Source organism: Salvia hispanica, chromosome 4 (genome assembly GCF_023119035.1).
Source record: "Salvia hispanica cultivar TCC Black 2014 chromosome 4, UniMelb_Shisp_WGS_1.0, whole genome shotgun sequence".
Classification (NCBI taxonomy): Eukaryota; Viridiplantae; Streptophyta; class Magnoliopsida; order Lamiales; family Lamiaceae; genus Salvia; species Salvia hispanica.
In genome coordinates this window covers 10,612,622-10,636,031 of record NC_062968.1, presented here as the reverse complement: position 1 = coordinate 10,636,031, position 23,410 = coordinate 10,612,622, and the positions used below count along the sequence as shown (strand labels likewise).

The following is a 23,410-nucleotide window of genomic DNA, read 5'->3' as shown; positions in this document are numbered from 1 at the left end:
TAAGATAAATGTAAAAGAAAATCTTAAAATAAAAAAATTGTATAAGTACCTAATAAAAGTTATAATCAAAATATAAGGACCTACTAAAACGAAAAAATTGTACGAGAATGTGATGAAATTTATGAGAAATGTATAAGGACCAATTAAAACGAAAAAATTGTACAAGAACCTAATAAACATTATGTTTTGATTAAAATATAAGGACCTAAGAATGTGTTTTGCCATTTTTTAACTAAAATTTAGGTCGAATCAAATATTCATATTTTTTGGGATAGAAAAAATAGTATTCCGTAGTATTTGTAAACACAAAAATAAAAGAAAATTAAAATGGTAGGCTCGCTATTTTAAATGCCTAACAAGTAATAGTAGCATGATTGAATTTTGGAATATACATCTTCCAAGTCATAGATATTCATAAAAATAATAACGGCCACCAACCTCTCGGAGACCTTGTCATCCACGGAACCTGTTACCTACCCCATCTTTCTCTCAACTACCACAACACTTCACTTTACATTCTGAAATTTCTTTTCTTCTCCAAACTGCATTTTACTTTACTTTTCTTTCAGAGATGGAGGCTAAGCTGTTGACTGCTGCCTCTTCCACCTGCATTTCTAATCCCTCGCCCCGTTTCGCACACAAATCTTGGGAAAGGAATTGCACCCTCCCATTTCAGAGCTCCACCAATTTCAGGATTCGCGCTCGAGCTTCAGCAGCACCTACTCTTGGGTACTAAATTCTACTATTTTCATGGTTTTGTCCAAATACTTGTGTATTTTAATTGTTCAATTTGCGACACAGTGGATTTCGCATTCTTAATCATTATCGGAGAATCTCTCACAAAAAACGGCGCCTCATTTCTGCACTCATTAATAATATAAAATAGTTAAAGTGAAGTTGTAGAGAATTATGCTATCTCATGCTTTAAATAATCTCCACTCTAACTATTTTATACTCCCTCCGCCACTATTTAAATTGTCTTTTTGACTTAGGCATAAATTTTAGAAAATTGTTTGCTGTTTTGAAAAAACTAAATAGAGAAAGTGAGTGCAATGTGAGACCCATTTAAAGTATTAGTTTTATAATAGATTGTGAGTGTAAATAGTCGCTTAATAAAAGTGGAACAAAATAAATGGTTGAATAATTTTTTAAATGGCGAATTGAGGCAGTACAGTATCATTTTTTCAAAAGAGTGCAAAAACGAAGCGCCGATTGCAAAAATGGGACGGAGGGAGTACTCCTTACTTGTACTCGATGCCTCTTGTTTAAATCATTCACCACACATTTCTAGTGGACAACTAATTTTATGTTCTCTCATCTGCTGGATCTACAGATTCGAACCAAAACAAAGGATAGATGAGAGTGAGTGCTATACCCTTGATGGCATCAGAAACTCATTGATACGCCAAGAGGATAGCATTATATTTGGTCTTGTGGAGAGAGCTCAATTTTGTTTCAATGGAGAAACATACGATCCTAATGCTTTTTCCGTGGAAGGATTCAGCGGCTCTTTGATCGAGTACATGCTTAAAAAAACCGAAAAGCTTCACGCAACAGTATGTTTTTAACATCACCAGAGTCGTTTCACAATGTTTTCGATATCCTAAGCTTATTCATGTTTCATTGGTATTTGATTTAGGTTGGAAGATACAAGAGTCCAGATGAGCATCCTTTCTTCCCTGATATCTTACCAGGGCCAGTGTTGCCTCCACTTAAGTATCCACAGGTGAGTGAAGTAATGAACGAACACTATTAAATCGAAGTTCATGCTTTGCTTATCTAGGATAACTAGATAGATGTAAACAAAAGCACCTAGACATACATGAATTGATCTCATAGATGACAATTTGTGAATACAATCATTGTGTTCTTTTGGCTAAGCTGTTTAATTTTGATAAACTTGTCTCTTTAATGAGTATGTTCTTGAAACTTCCACAGGTTCTCAATCCTGCAGCAGACACTATCAATATTAATGGTCAAATTTGGGACATGTATTTCAAGAATCTCCTCCCTAGATTAGTTAAAGAAGGTGATGATGGTAATTGCGGATCCTCTGCTACATGCGACACAATATGTTTGCAGGTATGTTTCACATTTGATCACGCAACTCATGTTAAATGATCATAGTCTGCTTTATGTTTTTCCCATCTTTTGTTTTCTAAATATCAAAATCCTTATCTTTGCTTGTAGGCTCTGTCAAAGAGAATCCACTATGGTAAATTTGTAGCTGAAGCGAAATTTCAAGAATCCCCTGATACCTACAGTGCTGCCATTAAAGCAAAAGTAAGTTGGCATTGCTAGTGGTGTCTCTTCCCCATCATCCTTTCATGGTAAACTTGTGACTAAACATTTTGTATGATGATGCAGGACAGAGATGGACTAATGGATTTGCTGACATACCCAGAAGTGGAAGAGGTTATTAGGAGAAGAGTTGAGATGAAAACCCGAACATACGGGCAAGAAGTGACTCTCTCTGGTGGTGAAGAGGCAGTCTACAAAATAAACCCAAGCATAGTTGCTGATCTTTACTGGGATTGGATCATGCCATTGACAAAGCAAGTTCAGGTTGAGTATCTTTTGAGAAGACTCGATTAAATTGAAACGAGGAGGTTGAAGAAGGGGATCTGAATCTGTTCATAGCATACTATTAGTTCATTTATGTTTACATTTGTTGAATCAGTGGAGAACTTTTGTTGTGATTGCTTCTATGTATTTGTAAAATTTCAAGTATGTTGTAATTCCGATATTGATCCTGTTGATATTTTTAGCACTAATTTGTCTTATTTTGGTGTAAAAATGTAAAAGTAGCTCTTCGCATGGAATAAATTTATGAGATAATAAATGGTATGAAGATTCAAGATATCAAAACTAATGCTAGCAAATATTTCAAAATCTGAAGACCGAGAGATGAATCTAGGGTGATACGTATTATAATTAGGAATTATTAGGTAACAGAAAGATTTTGTAAAGAGAAAGGGAGCTGTGGGATGGAGAGGTTTCAGATTAAAAAAGATATGGAAAAAAGAAAATAATGAAATCCTAACAAACTAAATCAAATAAAATCTACTTCTAACCCAACTTGCCTATGGTTGAAATGCACTTGTTCCACAAGCAATGGCCTGCTGTTGATTCTGATAAATCTTTACCTCAATCACCGGCGGCGTTTCTTCATTGGCTCGAGCATCTCGTTGACGACAGTCTATTGTCACTTGCAGCGAAATCACGTGGCTAAGTTCGCTTATAAACTCGTCGTGTATGGACACATAAGAGCGTTTCATGGCGTGTACTTTCGTTGAGAGATCTCTTATATTCATCACATCCTCGAGGATGCCAATGACACGTTGGTTACCTTTGGTCTAGGAATTGAATCCATGATTATAGATGGAGGATGAGAACACAATAAAAGTACCAATCATACATATTAATTCCAAATACAGATTTTGTGGATACAACTACAAAGGATGGGAGGAGAGGAAAGACGTACGTGTTTTAGGAGAGAGACGATCATAAACCCGAATGATAAAATAATTTATTTTTTCATTCTTAATTCTTATCAAATACTCCTCCATGTCTCACTCTTATTTTTAGTTTGTCCTACTAAAAATTGTCACATTTTCATTTTTAGAAAAAAGTCTTTTTCACAATAGTATAAATATTATATTTTCTCTTTCCCCTAATACACAAAAACAAAACCTCCTAAAATCGCATGTCGTCCTACAAGTAAGACATCTTTTGTGGGACTTAGGGAATAGTATTCCACACATAATTGTAATAAGATGTAGCTAAATCAAATCAAATCCTAACAAACGAAATAAATCATAAAGATAATACTCTCTCTATTCCATTAAAAATAAAATATTTCCTAAAATAGAAATACTACAATCTCTACTCTTTCTCTCTCTTACTTTATTCTCTCTTCATTACTTCACAAAACAAAACTATATAAAATTCATTGCCGAAAAGTAAACATTTCATTTTAATTGTCACGAGATTTGAAAAAATGTGTTAAATGAGTTAAGTGGATATAGAATAGAGTAAGAAAGAGAAAAAGATAGAGAGTCACAGAAAGAATAAAGTAATAGAGATAATAAAATAAATGGTATGAGTGCATTGCTTTTTGCCAAAAGAAAGTAACTCAATTATAATGAAACAATCCAGAAAGAAATCTGGCTCAACTGCAGGTGGGAAGGAAGAAGTACTGAAATATTAGCTAAATTCATACTTACAATATATAAATATATTTGTATTGAGAGGTTGAACGATTCCACTGTTCACTCGTAATCCCAAAGTAGCTGCTCTCTGACTCCATGAGGTCACAACGCAAAAGTCAGGATGGTATAAGTAGAGGGATAGCCAGCCACATAGGAATAGAGCAGTGAGGTCGAAAGCTGAGCAAAGGTATTTATGTTACTAGCTCTGCTAACTCATCAACACAGTGTATTTAAAATGGCAATATGATGACACTAAAATATCAACACATAATTTTGTTGAGATTTCAATATACTCCTATGTTGACATTATGTATTGGCATATTAATATTATCGAGTTGATATTTTTAATATACTGAATTGATGAATTAACAACTTAAAAAAATTAGCAATGTAACACACCCCTCATTTATATAATTCCATTTACTTTTTTAAGAAAGAAAAAAGAATCGAAGAGGGTTGGTACGTAATGGTTTGGGAAGGGAGAAAATAAAGTAACTAAAGTCTAGGGGGATATAGAGCATCACAATGCTGCCCTATTCAGGGCGGCCGATTGTGAAATGGAGTTTGGGACTAAAATTGGGGTGATTTTATTTCATTTTAGTTTGTCCTAGTTAATCTACTTTCATTCTTTTAAAAAAAAATTTCTTATGAAATGTACCTCATTTTGTAACTAACAATACTTTAATTTCTAAACTCCTAGTTATTTTTAAGAGATGAAAAAAATATAAAAGAAATTTCTAAATGAGATAAGCATAATTTCTCACGCTTATTTTATTATATTAGTTCAAGTAACATATAAATTATTAAGCAATAACCGTCTAGAATTGATATAATTTTTTTTGTTTAGTTAGGCATGATATGTAAAGAATATATACTCCCTTACTTCTATTTTAAGTGGAACATTTCTTATTTAATATAAAACTTTTATGTACTTTTATTCGATGAATTAAGCACAGAGAGAATGAAGTGAAAGAGAAAAATGTATCACTTTACCAACGGGATATAGCATAGTTGGCAGTGCGGAATTGTTGTGACCTTGAGGTCATGGGTTCAAACCCCGCCACTCGCTGGAAGACTTCCATCCTTAAACCACAACCGGATTAGCTGGATTCTGCAAAAGGCAGGTTCAATACACCTCTAAACTAGGGCTGAGAAAAAATACCGAAATACCGAAATATCGGTCTTATCGTACCGAAAAATTCTCGAAAATACCGTGACTTTTGGTACGGTATGATACCTTACCGAAAGTTCCGGTAAGGTAACGGTATGAATTTTCAAATATCGCGGTATACCGCAATTCGGTTTATACCGTAAATTAAGGTATATACCGTAAACTAAGGTATATACAACCAAAATATAAACACAATTATATATAAAATATATTTTATACATTTTTAAATTATAAAATCTATTGTGAAATATAAATATAATTATGAATAAATTATATTTAATTTATTTTTAAAAATATAAAATACAAATAGTATTCTAAAAACTCTAATTTTTAATTTTAATTGATGTTGAAAGTCAGGTATACCGCAAAAGTAAGGTATACCGAATTTCGGTACGGTATACTGAAAATGAAGTACGGTATCGGTATGAAAATTCGTCATATGGAAAGTAAGGTATACCGACGTCCGGTATACCGAAAACTTTGGTAAGGTAAAGGTATCACTTTTTCGCATACCGTATTTATGTTAAGGTATACAGTATGGTGGTTTAGGTAAGGTATATCGTACCTACCCACCCCTACTCTAAACTGTTACTCCATCCGTCCCATAATAGATGGCATACTTGGCGCGAATGACACGTGATTTTGAATGATGTTATTTTTTGTGTTACGTGGAGAGAGAAAACAATATGTTTATATTAATGTGAGAGAGTTTTTTTAAAAAGGAAATGATATCATTTATGGGATAAACTAAAAAGGAAAGTGTGACATCTGTTATGGAATGAAGGGAGTATCAGTTAGAATGAAGAATGGAATGGAGATATATTTTATCTTTTGATCTAATGTAATTGCTTTATTTAGCCTAATATTGAAGTTTTTTACTCTGTTAGTGATGCTCGATTTTACAACTACTTGCAAGTATACAAGGTAGATATAGTATAGCTAAGGGTAAGCTCAGGAGAACACATGGAATGCTATCACAAATTGTCTATCTCTTACTAAGCATTATTCGCTATTTGGAAACACGATTGTCGGTTGGAAAAACAGTAAATAAACAGAAAGCAATAAACAATTGCAGATAAAATACAGGGAAGAAAATATATGAGACAAGGAAATTTCGTAGATGTGCGTTCACAGTTGTGGTTTATACGAGTTCCAACTACAACACCCTAGCACAGTTCAAAGCTTTACTAGAACGAGTCACATAAATATTGTCCATGCGGCACAAAGTAATCACACATTAGGGTCGTCAATCCTAGATTAACAACTCCCAAAAACACATAAGAATCCTATTGTTCTCTCAATTAAAAGTACTCCCTCCGCCTGCCATTAGGAGTCCCGGTCACTTTTGAGCACTAGGTTTGTAAAAATGATAATAAATAGTTAAAGTGGAGAAATGGTAAAGTAAGAGGGAGAATAGTGTTGAGAAGAGTCTTCTCTACATTATTCTCTCTCCTACTTTACTATTTCTCCACTTTAACTATTTATTATCATTTTAATAAAACGAGTGCATAAAAGTGACTGGGTCTCCTAATTGCCGACGGAGGGAGTATGTTTTAAGGGGAATTAATTGTAGCGTTAACTAAGTTATTTTAGCATGCAAATCCTATCTCGATTACTTTGCAAGCCAATAAATCATCAAAACAATATGTCACGCAAACATGACGCATTATCCTCTACTTAGAAATAAAACAAACGTTGAACAAAACGGATATTAAATAAATAGGAAAATTGTATAAACCAAAGTCGTTACTAACACATCCATAAAATTATACAGATTTAGCTACTCAAAGACAGGTAATTTAAACACATAGTTTGTAGGGAAAACATAGAAAACATAAAAACTAAGATAATAGAACTCAAAGGTTGGATCTCGTAGTCTTGATCTTCTCTTGCATCTGAGCTTCAAACTCCTTGAATAATGAAAACTATGATGAACAGTGTAATGAACTCTCAAATATTATTCTTTGGTGTATTATGCACCAAAATGATACTCTGATGAAGCTTTAGGGGGTATTTATTGATGGGGTTTGGTGCCCCTTGCACAGCGGAAGACTTGTACAAAACAAATAAATCAGATACGGATCTATTTGACCGATTATGCGATTAATCAATTCACATGTTAAACAGATAATTGCATGCTAGAACGCAAATCATTCATGCTCATAGAAAATAAATCCTAAACATGATTTCTACGGTTTAGAGTTACCGATTTGATTCTCCAAAGAATCGACGATTGCTCGCGCCTTCTCCACGTGATGATCTTCAATACTAGACCACGGATGTTCTCTCTGGTTCCCGAACTGTATCTCGATATCAGGGTGGGCTGATCTTATCAAAATACTAGGACTCGAATAAAGAAGACAGAAGAAATCCTTTTGGGAAAAGGAGTAGAAATCGAAATCTCCTTCAGCTGGGGAGTTCGAAATTTTTGAAAATTTTGAGAATGAAAATTGTGATTCTTCTGTCTCCTTTATTCTCCTATTTATATTAAGTTCCTTATGGGCCCAGACAGAGATCTATGGAAGGTTTTGGATATGAGCTCATCCAATTTACTTTTTACTAATTAAATTGAACCCACAATTTAATATAAGTTATAATTGGAATATTACGAGCAGCCACTACAGAAGTAATATTGAACTCTCCCCATCCAAATCCGAAATTACAAGTAATCCGGGTTTCCACTTTTATTATTTATTTCCCGCGCTTAAGATATAAATGTCCATTAATTAATTAATGTCTGCTATGGACTTAATTAATTAATATCTTATTAATTCCAAGAGTGGACTTAGCAAGAATCATTTATTTATTATTCATAGAGTAATAAAACTCCAACTGGCCAGTTTTCCGAATAATAAAACCTTGTTCGAGCTCCTCTTGAGGACATTATCAAACGAGACTCACCTCGTGCACGTTTCAACATAATAGCAATTCTAGCACCGCTAGATATTAATCACCACTAATATATCAGGATTATTGGGTTGCGAAAAACCCGCACCATTTGATAAGTCAAAGTAGTGCATAATCAATACCGTATGCTCAATGCTAACATATGTAGATTAAGAAATAGTATTTTATCAAGACCTAGTCTTTCAGTAGATAGCATAAAGACACGTCTTGCTGTTAGATCCGTTAAGTGCTATACCACACCAATGTCAAATTATTTTAGTAAGGCTTCGAAATATGCGGACTGACATTGCAACCTTTCACGATAGGTAGCCAAAGCCTATCTAGGTTGTGAAATTCTTCTTTTTCTTTTGCAAAGCATTGCATAGATCTGACCGTGTTACCTTAAAGTGGACGACGCCCACAACCGGTCTACTAAGCAAAAGACTTAGACTTTGTTTACTTCTTATGCATTTAAATGTTTGTAAAACATCTTATAAATGCACAAGCAAACACAATGTAATAATAATAGTGATTCTATTCGTGCGAGACTGCTCGAATAATACTGAATCGGGTTAAAAGTGGATTATAGAGTTTTACGTATACAAGCAAGATTCTATTCGAGCGAAACTTGCTCGAAACATGCTTTTCAGTATACCAAACCTAACATTTATACCCTCCAAGTCGTTCCTGATGATATGGTAAATCTTCTACCCCAGTCAGGAAAGTCTTGGAGAGAAATTAGGTAAACTGCTTTTCCTAGCAGGCTGCTGGACAAATCCGGGACTCTCTAGACTTGAATGAACGGTCGGTGTACACACCCCAGCGGTCACTGGGCGTGTTCTTCTTTTAAGAGAAATTTTTCGAGACGGCCAACTGCAGGGTCCGCAGCCGTCAAGTAAGGTCCAATGGACCACTGGCTGGTTCAAATGCTCCAAACTTCAAACTTCAAACTTCGACTTTTAGCTATCTTTTTAGGCTCTATTTTGCACATTTACCCCAAAACATGTCAAAATATCAAAATAGATAAAATGTAACATGAATTGCAACTTTAACACTCAAAACAGACCAAATAATAACCTTAGAACAATGCAAAATCCGAGCGTATCAATTAGAATGACTCTCGATTAAAGAATAGATTTATTTTCATCCTATCTCAGATGATAGATATAAGAGCATCCGCAATGGTCGGCTAGCGACCGGCTAGCCGATTCGGCTTCTTGTTGTTGAAGGACTCCGAGAAGTTCCGGGCGGGGTGCGACGCCGTGGCCGAAGAAGCAACGACTTAACTATAGCGGCGACTACAGCCGGCGCAAGAGCGGCGGATCCCACGACCTCCCCCGGATGCCGAGGAGTTTCCATCGCCCTCCTTCATTTACCGGTCGCCCGCCTGGTTGGACAGTAGAGCGGGCGTAGCGGGCCGCGCAGGGGCTGATCCCCCCTATCGCCCCGCGAGGTCCAAATACCCTCCACCCTCCCAGCCTCGCCCCACCGCGTACACTCTCCATTCGCGTAACCAAACGCGGGCTCAGATGTTACAGGTCTTCCGAGAGTGGAAGAACGCCACTGACCCCACGGAGAAGAGGATTCTTTTCGAGATGCTCGAGAGCATGCGTGTCGATTTAGAGATCGCGACGAGGAGGCTGGGGGGTTCCGACGTGGGCTCAGATAGCACGAGGGTGGCGGTAGCGGCGGCGGCGATGGCCACGAGGAGGGCGACGGCGAGCGGCGATGAGGAGTAGAGAGTGGCAAAAATCATGTACTTTTTTTTTTAAAATCTTTGTACTTTTTTTTTAATGGAATGGATTATTTTTCCGTATATGTGTCATAAATTTAATTCCGTATATCGCAATTTTAATTCCGTAAATGTAGTATATTTTGAATTGTTTTTATTGCGGCTGGCCTATGGCTAGCCTATGGCTGGCCTAAATCTGACGTGGCAGGTGGTTTTTTTAGTGTTATTGACGTGGCAGAGGAGAGAATGGCTGGCCTATGGCTGGCCTATTAACCATTGCGGATGCTCTAATATGCTCCTTTCATTTCCTAAAAGTAAAATTTTTTGACAACAACCTATGTTTTAATATAAAATTAATAAAATAAGAAATAGATAAAACAGAAAAAAAATATGTTAGGTGGAAAATATAGATTACACGTCATGGATAAAAAGAAGTTTAATAAAAATGGAAAGTTCAATAATGATGAATTTCTCTTATAATAATGATGAATGTTACATTTCGTTAATTTGAAAATGAATGTCAAACACCAAAATATCGATTTCTCCAAACGTCCGTCCACATTCGAATCTAAAAAATTTCAGCATAACCAAAAATAGCATGAAATGATTTCGACCCACGAGCTGCAGTCTGCAGATGTGTGTCTTCCCCTCCTCTCTCGCAACAAATATATTCCACCCCTCTCTCTCTCTCCTCTTTCCCTTTTAAAACCTGTTGCGCCTTGGACTTCTACAGGGGTGTTCGCAAATCTCGCCCCTGCGGTATTCGACCCATTTCCCAACCTGGGTCGGGTCAACTTTCACCATTTTTCCGGCGATGGGTTGCGTCAGCTCCAAGAAAATAAGGTGCGATTCTCCGCCTTATGAGGATGTCCGCTCCATCTCCTGCATCGGCTCTAAGCGGCCTAAGCAGGAGGAGCTGGACGAGGCAGCCGCAGCGGTAGTGGTGAAAGCGGAGGCAGAGGAGGAATTATCGATGGATGGGTGCCTTTGAGAGCCGATGCGTACGAGAGATTGGATAAGGTATATCACTACAACAAAAAAAAAAACGGCTAACAAGAATTTTGAACACTATTAAAGACGGAAATTTGTGTGTCCCCATCAACGCTTACTTTTGGTGTCCCAGACACAAAAATTAAGATAGACTCTTTTTTTTGCTTCCTAAATTATGGGTATTTATGAAAAGTATCAAGCACTAGTAATTGCATTTCAAATTTTTGTTTCCTTAAAATATTAGGTTTATGTAGTGTATCAATTTTGTTAGGTTGTGTTGTTTTGGTTAAAAAAATGATTTGGTGTAAAACATGTAGATTGGGCAAGGGACATATAGCAATGTGTACCGCGCTCGTGAGCTGAAAAGCAACAGGATCGTGGCAGTGAAGAAGGTTCGTTTCGACAATTTCCAAGCCGAGAGCGTGAGGTTCATGGCGCGCGAGATCATGATTTTACGCATGCTCGATCACCCAAACGTGATGAAGCTGGAGGGGATTATTACTTCCAGATTGTCGTCTACGATTTACCTAGTATTCGAGTACATGGAGCACGATCTCGCGGGCCTCTTGTCGTGTCCCGACATCACTTTCTCAGAGTCACAGGTGAAATGTCTGATGCGGCAGGTGTTGAGTGGGTTGGATCACTGCCATTCCCGGGGTATAATGCATCGGGACATCAAGTCATCTAATATATTGGTCAATAATCAAGGAGTGTTGAAGATTGCCGACTTTGGGCTCGCTTATTTCACCAGGCCTAAGACCCGGGACCCACTAACCAACCGCGTTGTCACTCTCTGGTACCGACCCCCTGAGCTCCTCCTAGGCTCCACCAACTACGGAGGCGAGGTCGATCTCTGGAGTGTGGGTTGTGTCTTCGCTGAGCTATTCATGGGAAGGCCTATTCTCAAGGGCCGAACTGAGGTTAGTTAAATACTTTTGTTCTTCTTGGTACGATGGAATGAAATCAGAATAGCAATAAATTGAAATTCCCACTGCAATTCCATTCCATGATGGCAAACAAATGACTAGAAAAAAAAGAAAAGAATTCAAATTCCATTCCATCGTACCACGAAGGGGGTAGTGAATCTTGAAATCATAAGTGGTGTTTGTGTGTTTAGGTGGAGCAACTGCACAAGATCTTCAGGCTATGCGGGACACCACCGGAGGAGTACTGGAGAACGTCCCGGCTGCCCCTGGCGAGTATGTTCAAGCCACAGCATCCATACGACAGCACGCTGAGAGAGAGGTGCAGCGAGCTTCCCAAAGGCGCTGTGGATCTCATAGAGTCACTGCTTGCCATACAGCCGGCCAAGCGCGGGACGGCTGCATCTGCTCTCGACTCTGAGGTTTCTGAAATCATAATTCGAAACTCGCTCTTGTTCATCAGTTTACTCACTCTCTTAATTTTCCGGTGCAGTATTTCAAGATGCGGCCGTACGCGTGTGATCCGTCTAGCATGCCGAAATTCCCCCCAAACAAAGAGATGGATGCTAAAGCCAGAGAAGACGAGAGAAGGTCCATGTCCTTTTATCAAAAATTCGAATTCTGATTCCAATTCAATTTATTTATCTAGCATGATTAAATTTTTCAGGATGAAAGGATTTTCATCAAACTCAAGGAGACTGCGAAAGGAATCTAGTGACTTGTGCAAAGCGGTATCGTACTTTTTAATTTACTCCATTCGTCCCGCTAAGATAATACACTTCTTATAATCCACATCTGAGTCAATATAGGACTATAATACTGAAAAGAGAGAGTACTCTTTTATTTCCAAACTAGGAATGTGTGAGACGGGCTAAAAAAAAAGCGTCATCTTAGTTGAGAAGGAGGAAGTATGTATTTGTGCGTCTTAACTTAAGAAAGAGAGTAATTTGATGGCACGTGCAGGTCGGGCGCAGGAACAATAACAAACAGGCATTGGACACGAAATCGGACGTCTCGGCAGCATCCAACAGCACGCAGGACTCAATCACCAGCACTAAATCCGTGCCCGTATCCATCGCTCAACACAGCATCTCCGTCTCAATATCCCAGAAATCGCTTGAACCTTCGCCCCTCCTATCCGCTCGGTCTCAAATAAGACTGCACCGCCCCGGAGGATCCTTGGACTCCGCTGAAATATCAGATATGCCCCAATTTTCCGAGGTAAAAACATCAGACTTAGCTTATTAGCTTCATTACAAATTCCATAACTTACTTCTCATGACATCTGCGCAGAATGATCAACCTCGTCTTACACTTCGTAGATCGCGTTTCCACAAAGATTAATTCTCTCTCCTCTCCATTCCAAATACGAACCCCCATTTTTTGCTGACAACTCACACAGAATGAACTTGTCCCTATTTTCATCTTCTGCATTTCCAACTCAACTGTATATTCATTCCTTTCATTTTTCTTCTTGTAATCACATAACATCAAATGTAGTTTAGCTGAGTCTTTTTAACTCAGTAATGGTTAGTGTCTCAGATAAATTTTTGGATACAACATGTATTTGTGAATTACTCCTGTATATGTATGCAAACATTATCTATATCGGTATTTTTGTTAATACTAAAAATACTTTGGAAATTAACTTTGGTTCACGGAGGAACACCACTTCTCAACCAAATAAACCAACTTTAACATCTTTTTAATATCAGCTTCTAGCGATCCTCATTCGATTAAGTGGTGTATCATCTCCCAAATCAAATAGTATAATCTTGTTTAATCATATCCTTATGAAAATGGGGAATGGAAGAAATCCTAGTAATAACAATAAAATTATATATTTATACTCCCCTCGTCAACTAAAAATAGAAACTTTCCTTTTTTAGAAATTTATTTTTTTCTAATGAGGTGAGATCCATTTTCCATTCACAAACTTTTCTTTCTATATCTCTCGTACTTTACAAATTTTGAATTAAACAAGTACAGTTTCAAATGTTTCTATTTTTGGGGGACGAAGATAGTACTATTTTTTTTGCGACGCACTCTCTATTAGCTTATAATATTATTCCAAGTGTACAATACTATAACATACATATGACAAACAAGAGTATCGTATGTAATAATAGACCGGGATAGTGGAATGTGAGGTCTATTTATTAAAAATATACCTCACCTTCTACTATTGTATATGCAAATGAGGCTTATGTCCACGAATAGGAGTACCAGTTCATTGTTACTATAAATGATAATATGGTCTCACATTCCACTTACATTTCATTTAACACTAATATATGCAAGTGAGCCTCATATTCTACTAACTTTTTTTCAATCACTTTTCTTAACAATTCTTAAAACATATGCCGCTAAGGATTGAGACTCCAAATGACGGACGGGGGGAGATTTAATAGAGACCGGTGAGAGTACTATCTAGTCTAAAGATGGTGATTAACTGGAATTAAATATTAAACTTGTGAAATTAATGAAATATTAAAAAGGACATATGAGATGTGCCATTTAATCATTGAATAATGATTTCGTTAACTTTATTAAATTAAGGGATATTGGTCTCTAAAATCATCAATTTTGGCCAAAATTTGGTATTTCACACAAACTTAAAAATTGGTTCAAAATATCATACAATTTACATTTTGTTTGTTATTTTCCATAGCAGGTCAATCACCATATCCGCCCAACTTCCATGCATTTTTTGTATTCTACCTGGCACTACTAAATCAACATGATTTTCTACGTAGCTTTTATCCTACTTGTCACGAACTTAAAAAGTTATCTAAAATATCATAAACATTTCACGGTTGCCCATGTATAATAAGATTTTTTCCGAAGATATCTTATTTGGGCTGGTTTGAAAAATAATAAACAAAATATAAAGTTTGTGATATTTTAGACCAATTTTAAAGTCCGTGAGAAATACTAAATTTTTGGCCAAAGTTCATTATTTTTGGGACCAATATCCCTTGAATTAACTAACGACTATTTCAATATTCATTTTTAGAGCTATCACTAAATTTACTGATAAGTGGATAGAGCATAATGTTGAAGATGTCATCCAACTCAAGTTTTATTAGAGCTATCACTAAATTTACTGATAAAATATACTCTCTCAGACTATTTCAATATTCATCCAACTCAAGTTTTAGGAGATTTTGTCACATATTAAGTGGAGAGAGAAAGTATAGTTTTTATATTAATAAGAAGAGAAAATTTTTCAAAAAATGGAAATATGACATCTTTAATGAGACAAACTAAATAAGAAAGTAAGACATCTTTTGTAGGATAGATGTCTCATAGATGGAGTAGTAGTAATACTCACTCCATTCGCGAATAGGAGTCCCCATTTTTTATTTTAGTTTGTCTGCGAGTAGGAGTCCCGGTCCTTTAACTCATCTCACTCATATTTCATTTAAAACTAATATATACTAGTGAGACTCATATTCCATTAACTTTTTTCATCCACTCTTCTTTATGTTTTTAAAAATTTGTGCTGCCAAGAAATGAGACTTCCAATAGCAGACGGATGGAGTATTTTTTCAGTAATTTGTTACTTTGTGTGGGACATATAGTATTAACAATATTATGCTACCCACATTATGTGTAACTACTGTTCTCGTTTAGTGTGTGTTTGTAGAATTATAGGCTTTGCTTTTACTAAGGCTTTAGCATTCGCCACATGATGATCTGGCACAGTGTTAGGGCTTTACCCCTAACTATGATCGAAGAATAGTTCTGTCGATCAAGAATTCTCTCCGGCGTCCAGTCGTAGGATCGGCGGAGGCTAGATTTGGTTGTGCGCGGAAGACTTTTCCGTCGGGCAACTTGCTATCTAGAGTTTTGAAGATAATCAAACGTATGCTTGGGCAAATTAATATTTCATTCATAACCGTATTAATGAACAAAAGCCCTATTTATAGACTAAGGACCCTAGGGTTGATTCGACCTAATCCTAATCATCTCGGGAAAAAATCAACAAAGAAAACCTGAAACGTGAAAGTAAAAATAAATGCCAAAAAATACTAATTACTCAAAAGGAAAGAAATAAAAGCAAAAATAATAAAAAGACTCAAAATAACTGAAAAGATGTCGATCTCTACTTGGGAACGTATTCGCCCAATCTTGCGGGCGGGCAAACGTTCCTTTTCCCTTTCGTTGTCGCGATCGACGGCAGCATCTCCGGTTGAGCGCGACCCTCCTCATGCCCCTGCTCCGGCTGAACGCTCGACTCCTTGCTAACGGCGCGTGCCCGATGTGGGTCCGTATCAACCCCCCCCTCGATAGCAACCTCCTTGTCCTCAAGGAGCACATTTGGGAATAAGCGTTGAACGACCTCCAGTGGTTCCCAAGTCGGTGACTCCGACCCATCCGACCAACGTACTAACACATGCTCCAATGGCCTATTCTCATGCCACAGCACGCGAGGATCGAGCACCCTTACCGGATACACAACCGGGCGATCTCCAAAAAATTCCGAGGGCAGCGAGACCTGTGATCCACAATCATCTCCATCCACAAACGGCTTAAGGAGGCTCACATGAAAAACATTGTGAATCTGACTTCTGAAAGGTTGGTTTTGTCTCTACGCGTGTTCAAATAGGAAATAGCAGGTTCCCTAGATCCAGCAAGTCCACCAGATCACTCGGTCTAGGAACTCGTGGGTCTCGAGGAATCCCGGTCGTCGGACACACAGAGCACTTTTTCTTTCAAAAACCCTCAACCACTTTACTAAACCTAGTATAGGGAAGTAGGGATCGATCCCACAGAGAAGAATGCGTAATACTCATGTTCAAGGATTTGGGAGTGTTTTTGGTGTTGGCTGCTGCCACGCATTTTCTTGGGTTGAGGAAAATCAAAATTAACTTGACTTGGGAACTTTTAAAAATTCTTAAACTAACAGCTAGACCTAGGAAATAAACCTACTGTGGGGACCATGTCTGAAAAAAGCAAAGTATGACTGAAAAGTTGGCAGAATAACTAACTCTCGTACCGACTGACAGTGACATCGTCTTCTACAACCAAAAGTGCGTAAAACTTCTTAAGAAAAACAGCATGAGCAAAATAAAAACAGAGCTACTGACTTGAAATCAAATTTATGCATAATAAGCGAAGAACTTAACAGATCTGCATACCCTAGACGAAGTAAAATAGAAACCAAGAAGAAAAAAACAAGATCTATCGAACTACTATCTTTTCACACGTCGAATCCAACCTCAGACGCTAAATCCACTCCGGATCCAAGCGTCCGACATAAACTCCAAACAGCAGAAACTCTCCATCACGTCAGATTTTTTTAAAAAAAGAACTCCGAATATTCAAACAACCACAGATCTGTCACCAAATTCCACATCAAACACCTCAACATCAAAATAAACAGAGATCGACATAACAATTGAAGAAATAAGCTAACAACAGAGAGATCTATGCAAAATGACTTGAAATTTAACCACTAAACGCAGATCCACGAACGGTAAAACAATTAAGCATCATCAACATCAAGGTCGACTCCCAAAAGTGAAGTTTGACGGTGAAAACAAGCAAAACAACTGAAATTAAAGGTAATTGTATCTTCGCCCTCACTCGGACGGTGTTGCCAAACACGAGATTTTCTAGAAAGTACCCTGCCGATCACGACCACCCCAGATCAATTCCCAAGTGTGTGTAAAGTGTGTGAGCTAAGAAGAGTGAAAAAAAACTATCTATCTCCTTTGCGTTGCATGCTCTTCTATATATATAGGCGTTTGAGTGGGCCCAGCGAGGTATAGATAAGACTTTGTTGCCCTCAGCTGTAGACTCCTCTGTCACGCCAATTTCCTTGTAAATATAATCCTGCTCACTTCGTTCCTCTCCCTCGCTAGACCATCTCCTTCATTACTTCCTTGATCTAGCGATTTTCTTCACACACCTGGCTTAGGAAACGTGTTAGACCCAGCAAATTATAACATTTTTCGCACATTACCGATGCATGAAATTAGCCTTATCAACTTCCCTCCGGTAACTTTAACCTGTACGCCACTTGTCCTATACGCTCAATGACCATAAAAGGCCCATAAAAACGCCTAGCCAGCATGGCTGATAATGGTCTGGCGACGGAATGTTGTCTATAAGGCTGTAGCTTAAGCAGCACCTTATCGCCTTCCTTAAACTCCACATGGCGACGATGCTTATTTGCGGAATCTCTCATCCGCTGCTGTGCTCGCTCCAAGTTGTGACACAGCTGCACCAAAAATTCCCCACGCTCGCGGATCATCTCAGCTACGGACGGCGGCGTGGCTGCTGATGGCGGGGCGAAGATCAAACTCGGCGGTTCTCTACCATACAAAGCTTTGAACGGCGACGTGCCCAATCCGGCATGGTGAAAACAGTTAAAGGCCAGCTCTGCCCAAGGCAGAAAATTCGCCCACTTAGATGGCCGGTCTGACGTGAAAGCGCGCAAATACTGCTCAAGACCTCTATTTCGAACCTCCGTTTGTCCGTCCAATTGGGGGTGATATGCTGTGGAGAAATTCAACTTTGTCCCACTAAGGCGCAGCAAATCCTCCCAAACTTGATTCAGGAAGACCGAATCACGGTCTGACACCAAGGTTTTTGGAAAACCATGATGACGAACGACTGTGTTGATAAATAAATGGGCCACCCTAAAAGCGTCAAAACGAGTTGGTAACGTTGCAAAGTGCGCGTACTTGGACAAGCGATCTACCACCACCATAATGACCGTGTAGCCCCTTGACTGTGGAAGCCCAGTTATGAAGTCCATTGAAACATCCTCCCATACCTGAGTCGGTATAGGCAGGGGTTGCAGTAGTCCCGCAGGCTTTTGGGTACTATACTTCGTCGTCTGGCACACTATGCATGCGTCCACAAACCGCTTAACCTCCTTCTTTAGATTAGGCCAGAAAAAATTCGCTGACACCCGTCTAAGGGTTCTTTCGAATCCTGGGTGACCCGCCGATGGCGAACTATGGTACTCCGTTAAGATAGGCGCGCGTGCTGAGGACCTAGACCCCACAAAGATCCTCCGATGATAATATACCAGGCCGTCAACGAACGTTAAATGCGGCGGCGCATTGCCCTCCTTGATCGACTTAACAATCTCTCTCATTTCAGGCGAGGAGGCCGTCTCCCGCCGAAGCATCCCCAATAATTGCAGAACCGGATGTGCAACCACGGACAACAGGGAGCTGCACTGCTCCTCGCCGCGGTCCTGCGCCAAGGCAGCATCCATAACGGCCTCGGGACCTGTCACCGACGACCCTTCCCGCCGCGACAACGCGTCCGCTGCTTTGTTTTGGGCGCCCTTCTTGTACTCGATAACAAACTTGTAGCCCATTAATTTCCGCACATATAGTTCTTGATCCGGAGTCTGAATCACCTGTTGGAGCAGCTCCTTAAGGCTTTTCTGATCACTCCGAATAACGAACTCTCGACCCAGCAAATATTGCCGCCATTTCTGTACGGCTTCCACTATTGCGTATAACTCCTTATGGTACGTTGACGCCGCTCGACGTCGAGGGCCCAACTTCTTACTGAAGAAGGCGATTGGATGATTATCCTGGAGCAGTACCGCGCCAATTCCAGTGTCGGACGCATCCGTTTCTATGCAAAAGGGCTTATCAAAGTCCGGCAGGCGGAGGACTGGTGCACTCGTCATGGCCATCTTTAAATCGCCGAAACTAGAGTCCGCCGTTCCTGACCATTCGAAAGCATCCTTCTTCAGGAGGTCCGTTAACGGGGCCGCTATCAAGGCATAATTAGCAATAAATCATCGATAATACCCTGTTAAGCCGAGGAATCCCCTAAGCTGCTTCACATTTTTGGGTTTCGGCCATGCCGTCATAGCCTCAATTTTACTGGGGTCGGCCTTCAACATACCCTCCGTGATCAAATGGCCCAAATACTCGACCGATGTGCTACAGAAAGAGCATTTTGACAACTTCACAAAGAAACTGTGTTCCTTTAGGACAGAGAGTACTGCCGCCAAATGTTCACTATGTTCCTCCATAGTCGCGCTGTAAACCAGGATGTCATCAAAAAATACAATCACGAATTTCCGTAGCAACAGCTGGAATATCTCATCCATTGCTGCCTGAAAAGTAGACGGTGCATTAGTCAAACCGAAAGGCATGACGAGGAACTCGAAATGGCCATCATGCGTCCTAAATGCTGTTTTGAAAATGTCATCGTCATGCATCCGAATTTGGTGATACCCCGAACGGAGATCCAGCTTGGTGAATACCCTAGCCTTCCCCAGCTCGTCGAACAATTCATCTGCCGTTGGTATCGGAAAATGGTCGGGAACTGTCGCATTATTCAAAGCTCTGTAATCAATGCAAAAATGAAACGTTCCGTCTTTCTTGCGGATTAGTAGGACTGGCGATGAAAATGGACTGCTGCTCCGTTGAATTATACCTTGATCCAGCATCTCCCTGACCTGACGTTCAATTTCGTTTTTCTGAAAATATGGATAGCAGTATGGTCTCACATTGATGGGGCGTGAACCCGGTAGGAGGTGAACGCGATGGTCATAGGAACGCTTAGGAGGCATGCCCTCCGGTACTGTAAAAACCTGGCGAAACCCCTCCAAAACTGTCAACACTCCGGGGGCAAGGCTTGTGGGAAATCAGCCTGGATTGCGTCCGGCGGCGAAGATGGTGTTGGATCCAAAAGCAATATCTCATAACATTCCAAACTACCACCGGGGCTGATTAGGGAAGACAGCGACTGTAAGCTGACTCGGCTTGGCGGGGGAACAATCCCACGCAACGTGACCGGTTTCGATCCCTGTGTAAACTCGAGCGTCTTCCCGGCGAAGTCCGCCGTGACCTTTCCTAAGGACTCGAGCCAGTCCATCCCCAGAATAATGTCCGGGCCATGTATTGGTAAGATATAGAGGTCCACAACAAACTCATTCCCTTGGATAGTCAACTTTGTCTCTTTTGCCATATGCGTGCATAGTAACGCTTCGCCATTGCCCACATAAACCCTAAAAGGCCGAATAGGGGCTAAAGGTAGGTGTAATTTCTCGGCAATCCTTGGGTGAAGAAAATCCCTGTCACTGCCGGTATCGATGAGTATGCATACCTCCTTCTCCTGAATGAGACCTACCACTTTTAAGGGTCGTGATCTACGGTCTCCGTTCATGGAGTGTATATGAGAGATATCAGCTGCGATTAACTGGTCTGGCGTTCCTCCTTCGAAAGCTTCGGACTCGAAGTCATCATCATCATCCGCATAACGAAGCAGACGCTGTTTACACACGTGTCCAATGATCCACTTCTCCGGGCAATGCCAACAAAGGCCCAGTCGAGATCGCTCCGCCTTCTCTGCCTGCGAGACCAGGATCGTGGATCCCCTCTTCTCCTGCCCACGGCTCTGTGACGTGGATGGCTGGCCCATGCCCGCCGGGGGCTGAGGAGTTGGTGTCACAGCTGTGGCCGCCAATGAACCACGCCCGTCCCGATTCTGCCATTGGCGACGTGGGTATGATGAGTTTTGATTATGTGTGGGCTGGTGTGCTTGCGAATCTGCCAATTCCAAGGCCAACGCCATGGCCTCTGCGAGTGACTCCGGCCTGTGGAGGCGGAGTCGTTCCTGCATGTCGGGTTTAAGGCCCGCGACGAACAGGGTAAATAATTCAGACTCCGGGATCCCATGGACTCTGTTTAGGTACTTTTCAAACGTATCGTGATACTCCAAGACCGTCGCCGTTTGAGTTAGTTTTGCAATTAACCCAAAATAATTTTTAAAGCTCTGTCTGTCAAAACGATGGCGTACATCTACCAAGAAATCCTGCCATGTGACAAAGTCGGTGTTCGCACAATAGTTGAAAACCCATTCTGATGCCGGTGGGTCAAATAGCATTACCGCATAATGGAGGCGTTGTGCTTCCGGCAACATGAGGTGGTCGAAGTAGTACTGAACCCTCGATACCCAATTAGTCGCGTCCGTACCGTCGAATCGTGGTGGGCTCATCTTTACGGCCCGCGGCTTTTCATAACCCGGTACCTGGGGCTGATAGCGCTGGGGCGGGTCCGAACACGAAGCAGGCCGCTCAAATTGTTGGCGGGTGCCTGGCTGCTCCCAACCTGCACCGTATCGCCCTCTCCCGTCGCGACGACCCCTGTCCTCCGGTGGAGTCTCGCGGAACCCAAAAGTAGGGTTTCGATAACAAGGACCCCTGTCCCCAAGCCTTCGGCGACGGGGATCGCCATAATCGACGTCCTCCTCGTCGAATCCGAACGGGATGTCGGTCTCGCGCGTCGTAGTCGGGCCAAGATTGTCAATCTTGCGCTCGGCCTCGTCCCTCCAAACATCGAATTTGTCGAATCTGTCCAATAAACGATCCAGTTTGTTGTTCGTAAGATCGTCGTTGGCGTTGTCCTGGAATGGGCGGCCCTCGATGTCGCCCTCGTCTGCCGGCGTGCGGATGTGGCCGCTGCCATTGCCACGCCCCGCTGTAGTCTGGCGGCCCCCGAACCGATTCGTCGGGTAGGCATCGGGGCGCGGGCCTCCCCACACTGCCTTGCCGTTGTTGTAATTGTTTCGTCGCATGAGTACACGGATGAAAGCACCAGTTGTTAGGGCTTTACCCCTAACTATGATCGAAGAATAGTTCTGTCGATCAAGAATTCTCTCCGGCGTCCAGTCGTAGGATCGGCGGAGGCTAGATTTGGTTGTGCGCGGAAGACTTTTCCGTTGGGCAACTTGCTAACTAGAGTTTTGAAGATAATCAAACGTATGCTTGGGCAAATTAATATTTCATTCATAACCGTATTAATGAACAAAAGCCCTATTTATAGACTAAGGACCCTAGGGTTGATTCGACCTAATCCTAATCATCTCGGGAAAGAATCAACAAAGAAAACCCGAAACGTGAAAGTAAAAATAAATGCCAAAAAATACTAATTACTCAAAAGGAAAGAAATAAAAGCAAAAATAATAAAAAAGACTCAAAATAACTGAAAAGATGTCGATCTCTACTTGGGAACGTATTCGCCCAATCTTGCGGGCGGGCGAACGTTCCTTTTCCCTTTCGTTGTCACGATCGACGGCAGCATCTCCGGTTGAGCGCGACCCTCCTCATGCCCCTGCTCCGGCTGAACGCTCGACTCCTTGCTAACGGCGCGTGCCCGATGTGGGTCCGTATCACACAGTTCGCAGAAGAGGGAATGGGAAGAGGGGGAAAGAGCATGGGAGAAGGCGACCATGGTGGGTGAGGGGGAAGAGAAGGAGGACAGGTGGAGGAGCTGATGGCAGTAGAGGAAGGATGGGAGGCGGTGAAAGAGGTTGCACTAGGGAAGAAGAGGCGTGTGGAAATATGCGCTCCTAGTAGTGGCGGACAAAATAACTGAAAATCAAATATCCGATCCGAATCAAAATGAAAATTTCAATTTTGTTATTTGATTTCTCAATTTGATTGAGTTCAGTTTAAACTTTTAATTAATTTTGATTTTTTAATTTATTCGGATAAAAAAATTGAAAAATC

General features: G+C 40.5%; 2 protein-coding genes across 2 annotated transcripts; both read left to right on the top strand.

The window, feature by feature from the left end:
* The first annotated feature begins 461 nt into the window (after positions 1-461).
* Positions 462-2,783, top strand: LOC125219248 (chorismate mutase 1, chloroplastic-like). Its single transcript, XM_048121171.1, has 6 exons — positions 462-729; positions 1,334-1,556; positions 1,640-1,726; positions 1,939-2,082; positions 2,191-2,283; positions 2,368-2,783. The coding sequence occupies exons 1-6, from the start codon at positions 572-574 to the stop codon at positions 2,593-2,595; spliced, it is 933 nt and encodes a 310-aa protein (XP_047977128.1). The 5' UTR covers positions 462-571; the 3' UTR covers positions 2,596-2,783.
* Positions 2,784-9,797: 7,014 nt separating this feature from the next.
* LOC125220343 (cyclin-dependent kinase C-2 C-like) lies at positions 9,798-13,561 on the top strand. The gene is made up of 9 exons (XM_048122506.1): positions 9,798-10,003; positions 10,734-10,759; positions 10,911-11,020; positions 11,308-11,910; positions 12,108-12,335; positions 12,407-12,504; positions 12,581-12,644; positions 12,877-13,134; positions 13,207-13,561. Exons 1-9 carry the CDS (start codon positions 9,798-9,800, stop codon positions 13,255-13,257), a joined length of 1,644 nt encoding a protein of 547 aa, XP_047978463.1. The 3' UTR covers positions 13,258-13,561.
* The last annotated feature ends 9,849 nt before the right edge of the window (positions 13,562-23,410 follow it).

What these genes read in the sequence shown, in the direction of transcription:
- LOC125219248 (XM_048121171.1), top strand. Translation starts at nt 572, where the DNA reads ATGGAGGCTAAGCTGTTGACTGCTGCCTCTTCCACCTGCATTTCTAAT. An exon ending in CTCCACTTAAGTATCCACAG is followed by an intron (nt 1,727 to 1,938) that starts GTGAGTGAAGTA and finishes AAACTTCCACAG; the next exon opens with GTTCTCAATCCTGCAGCAGA. An exon ending in GTGCTGCCATTAAAGCAAAA is followed by an intron (nt 2,284 to 2,367) that starts GTAAGTTGGCAT and finishes ATGATGATGCAG; the next exon opens with GACAGAGATGGACTAATGGA.
- LOC125220343 (XM_048122506.1), top strand. Translation starts at nt 9,798, where the DNA reads ATGTTACAGGTCTTCCGAGAGTGGAAGAACGCCACTGACCCCACGGAG. An exon ending in GCCAGAGAAGACGAGAGAAG is followed by an intron (nt 12,505 to 12,580) that starts GTCCATGTCCTT and finishes TAAATTTTTCAG; the next exon opens with GATGAAAGGATTTTCATCAA. An exon ending in CTAGTGACTTGTGCAAAGCG is followed by an intron (nt 12,645 to 12,876) that starts GTATCGTACTTT and finishes TGGCACGTGCAG; the next exon opens with GTCGGGCGCAGGAACAATAA.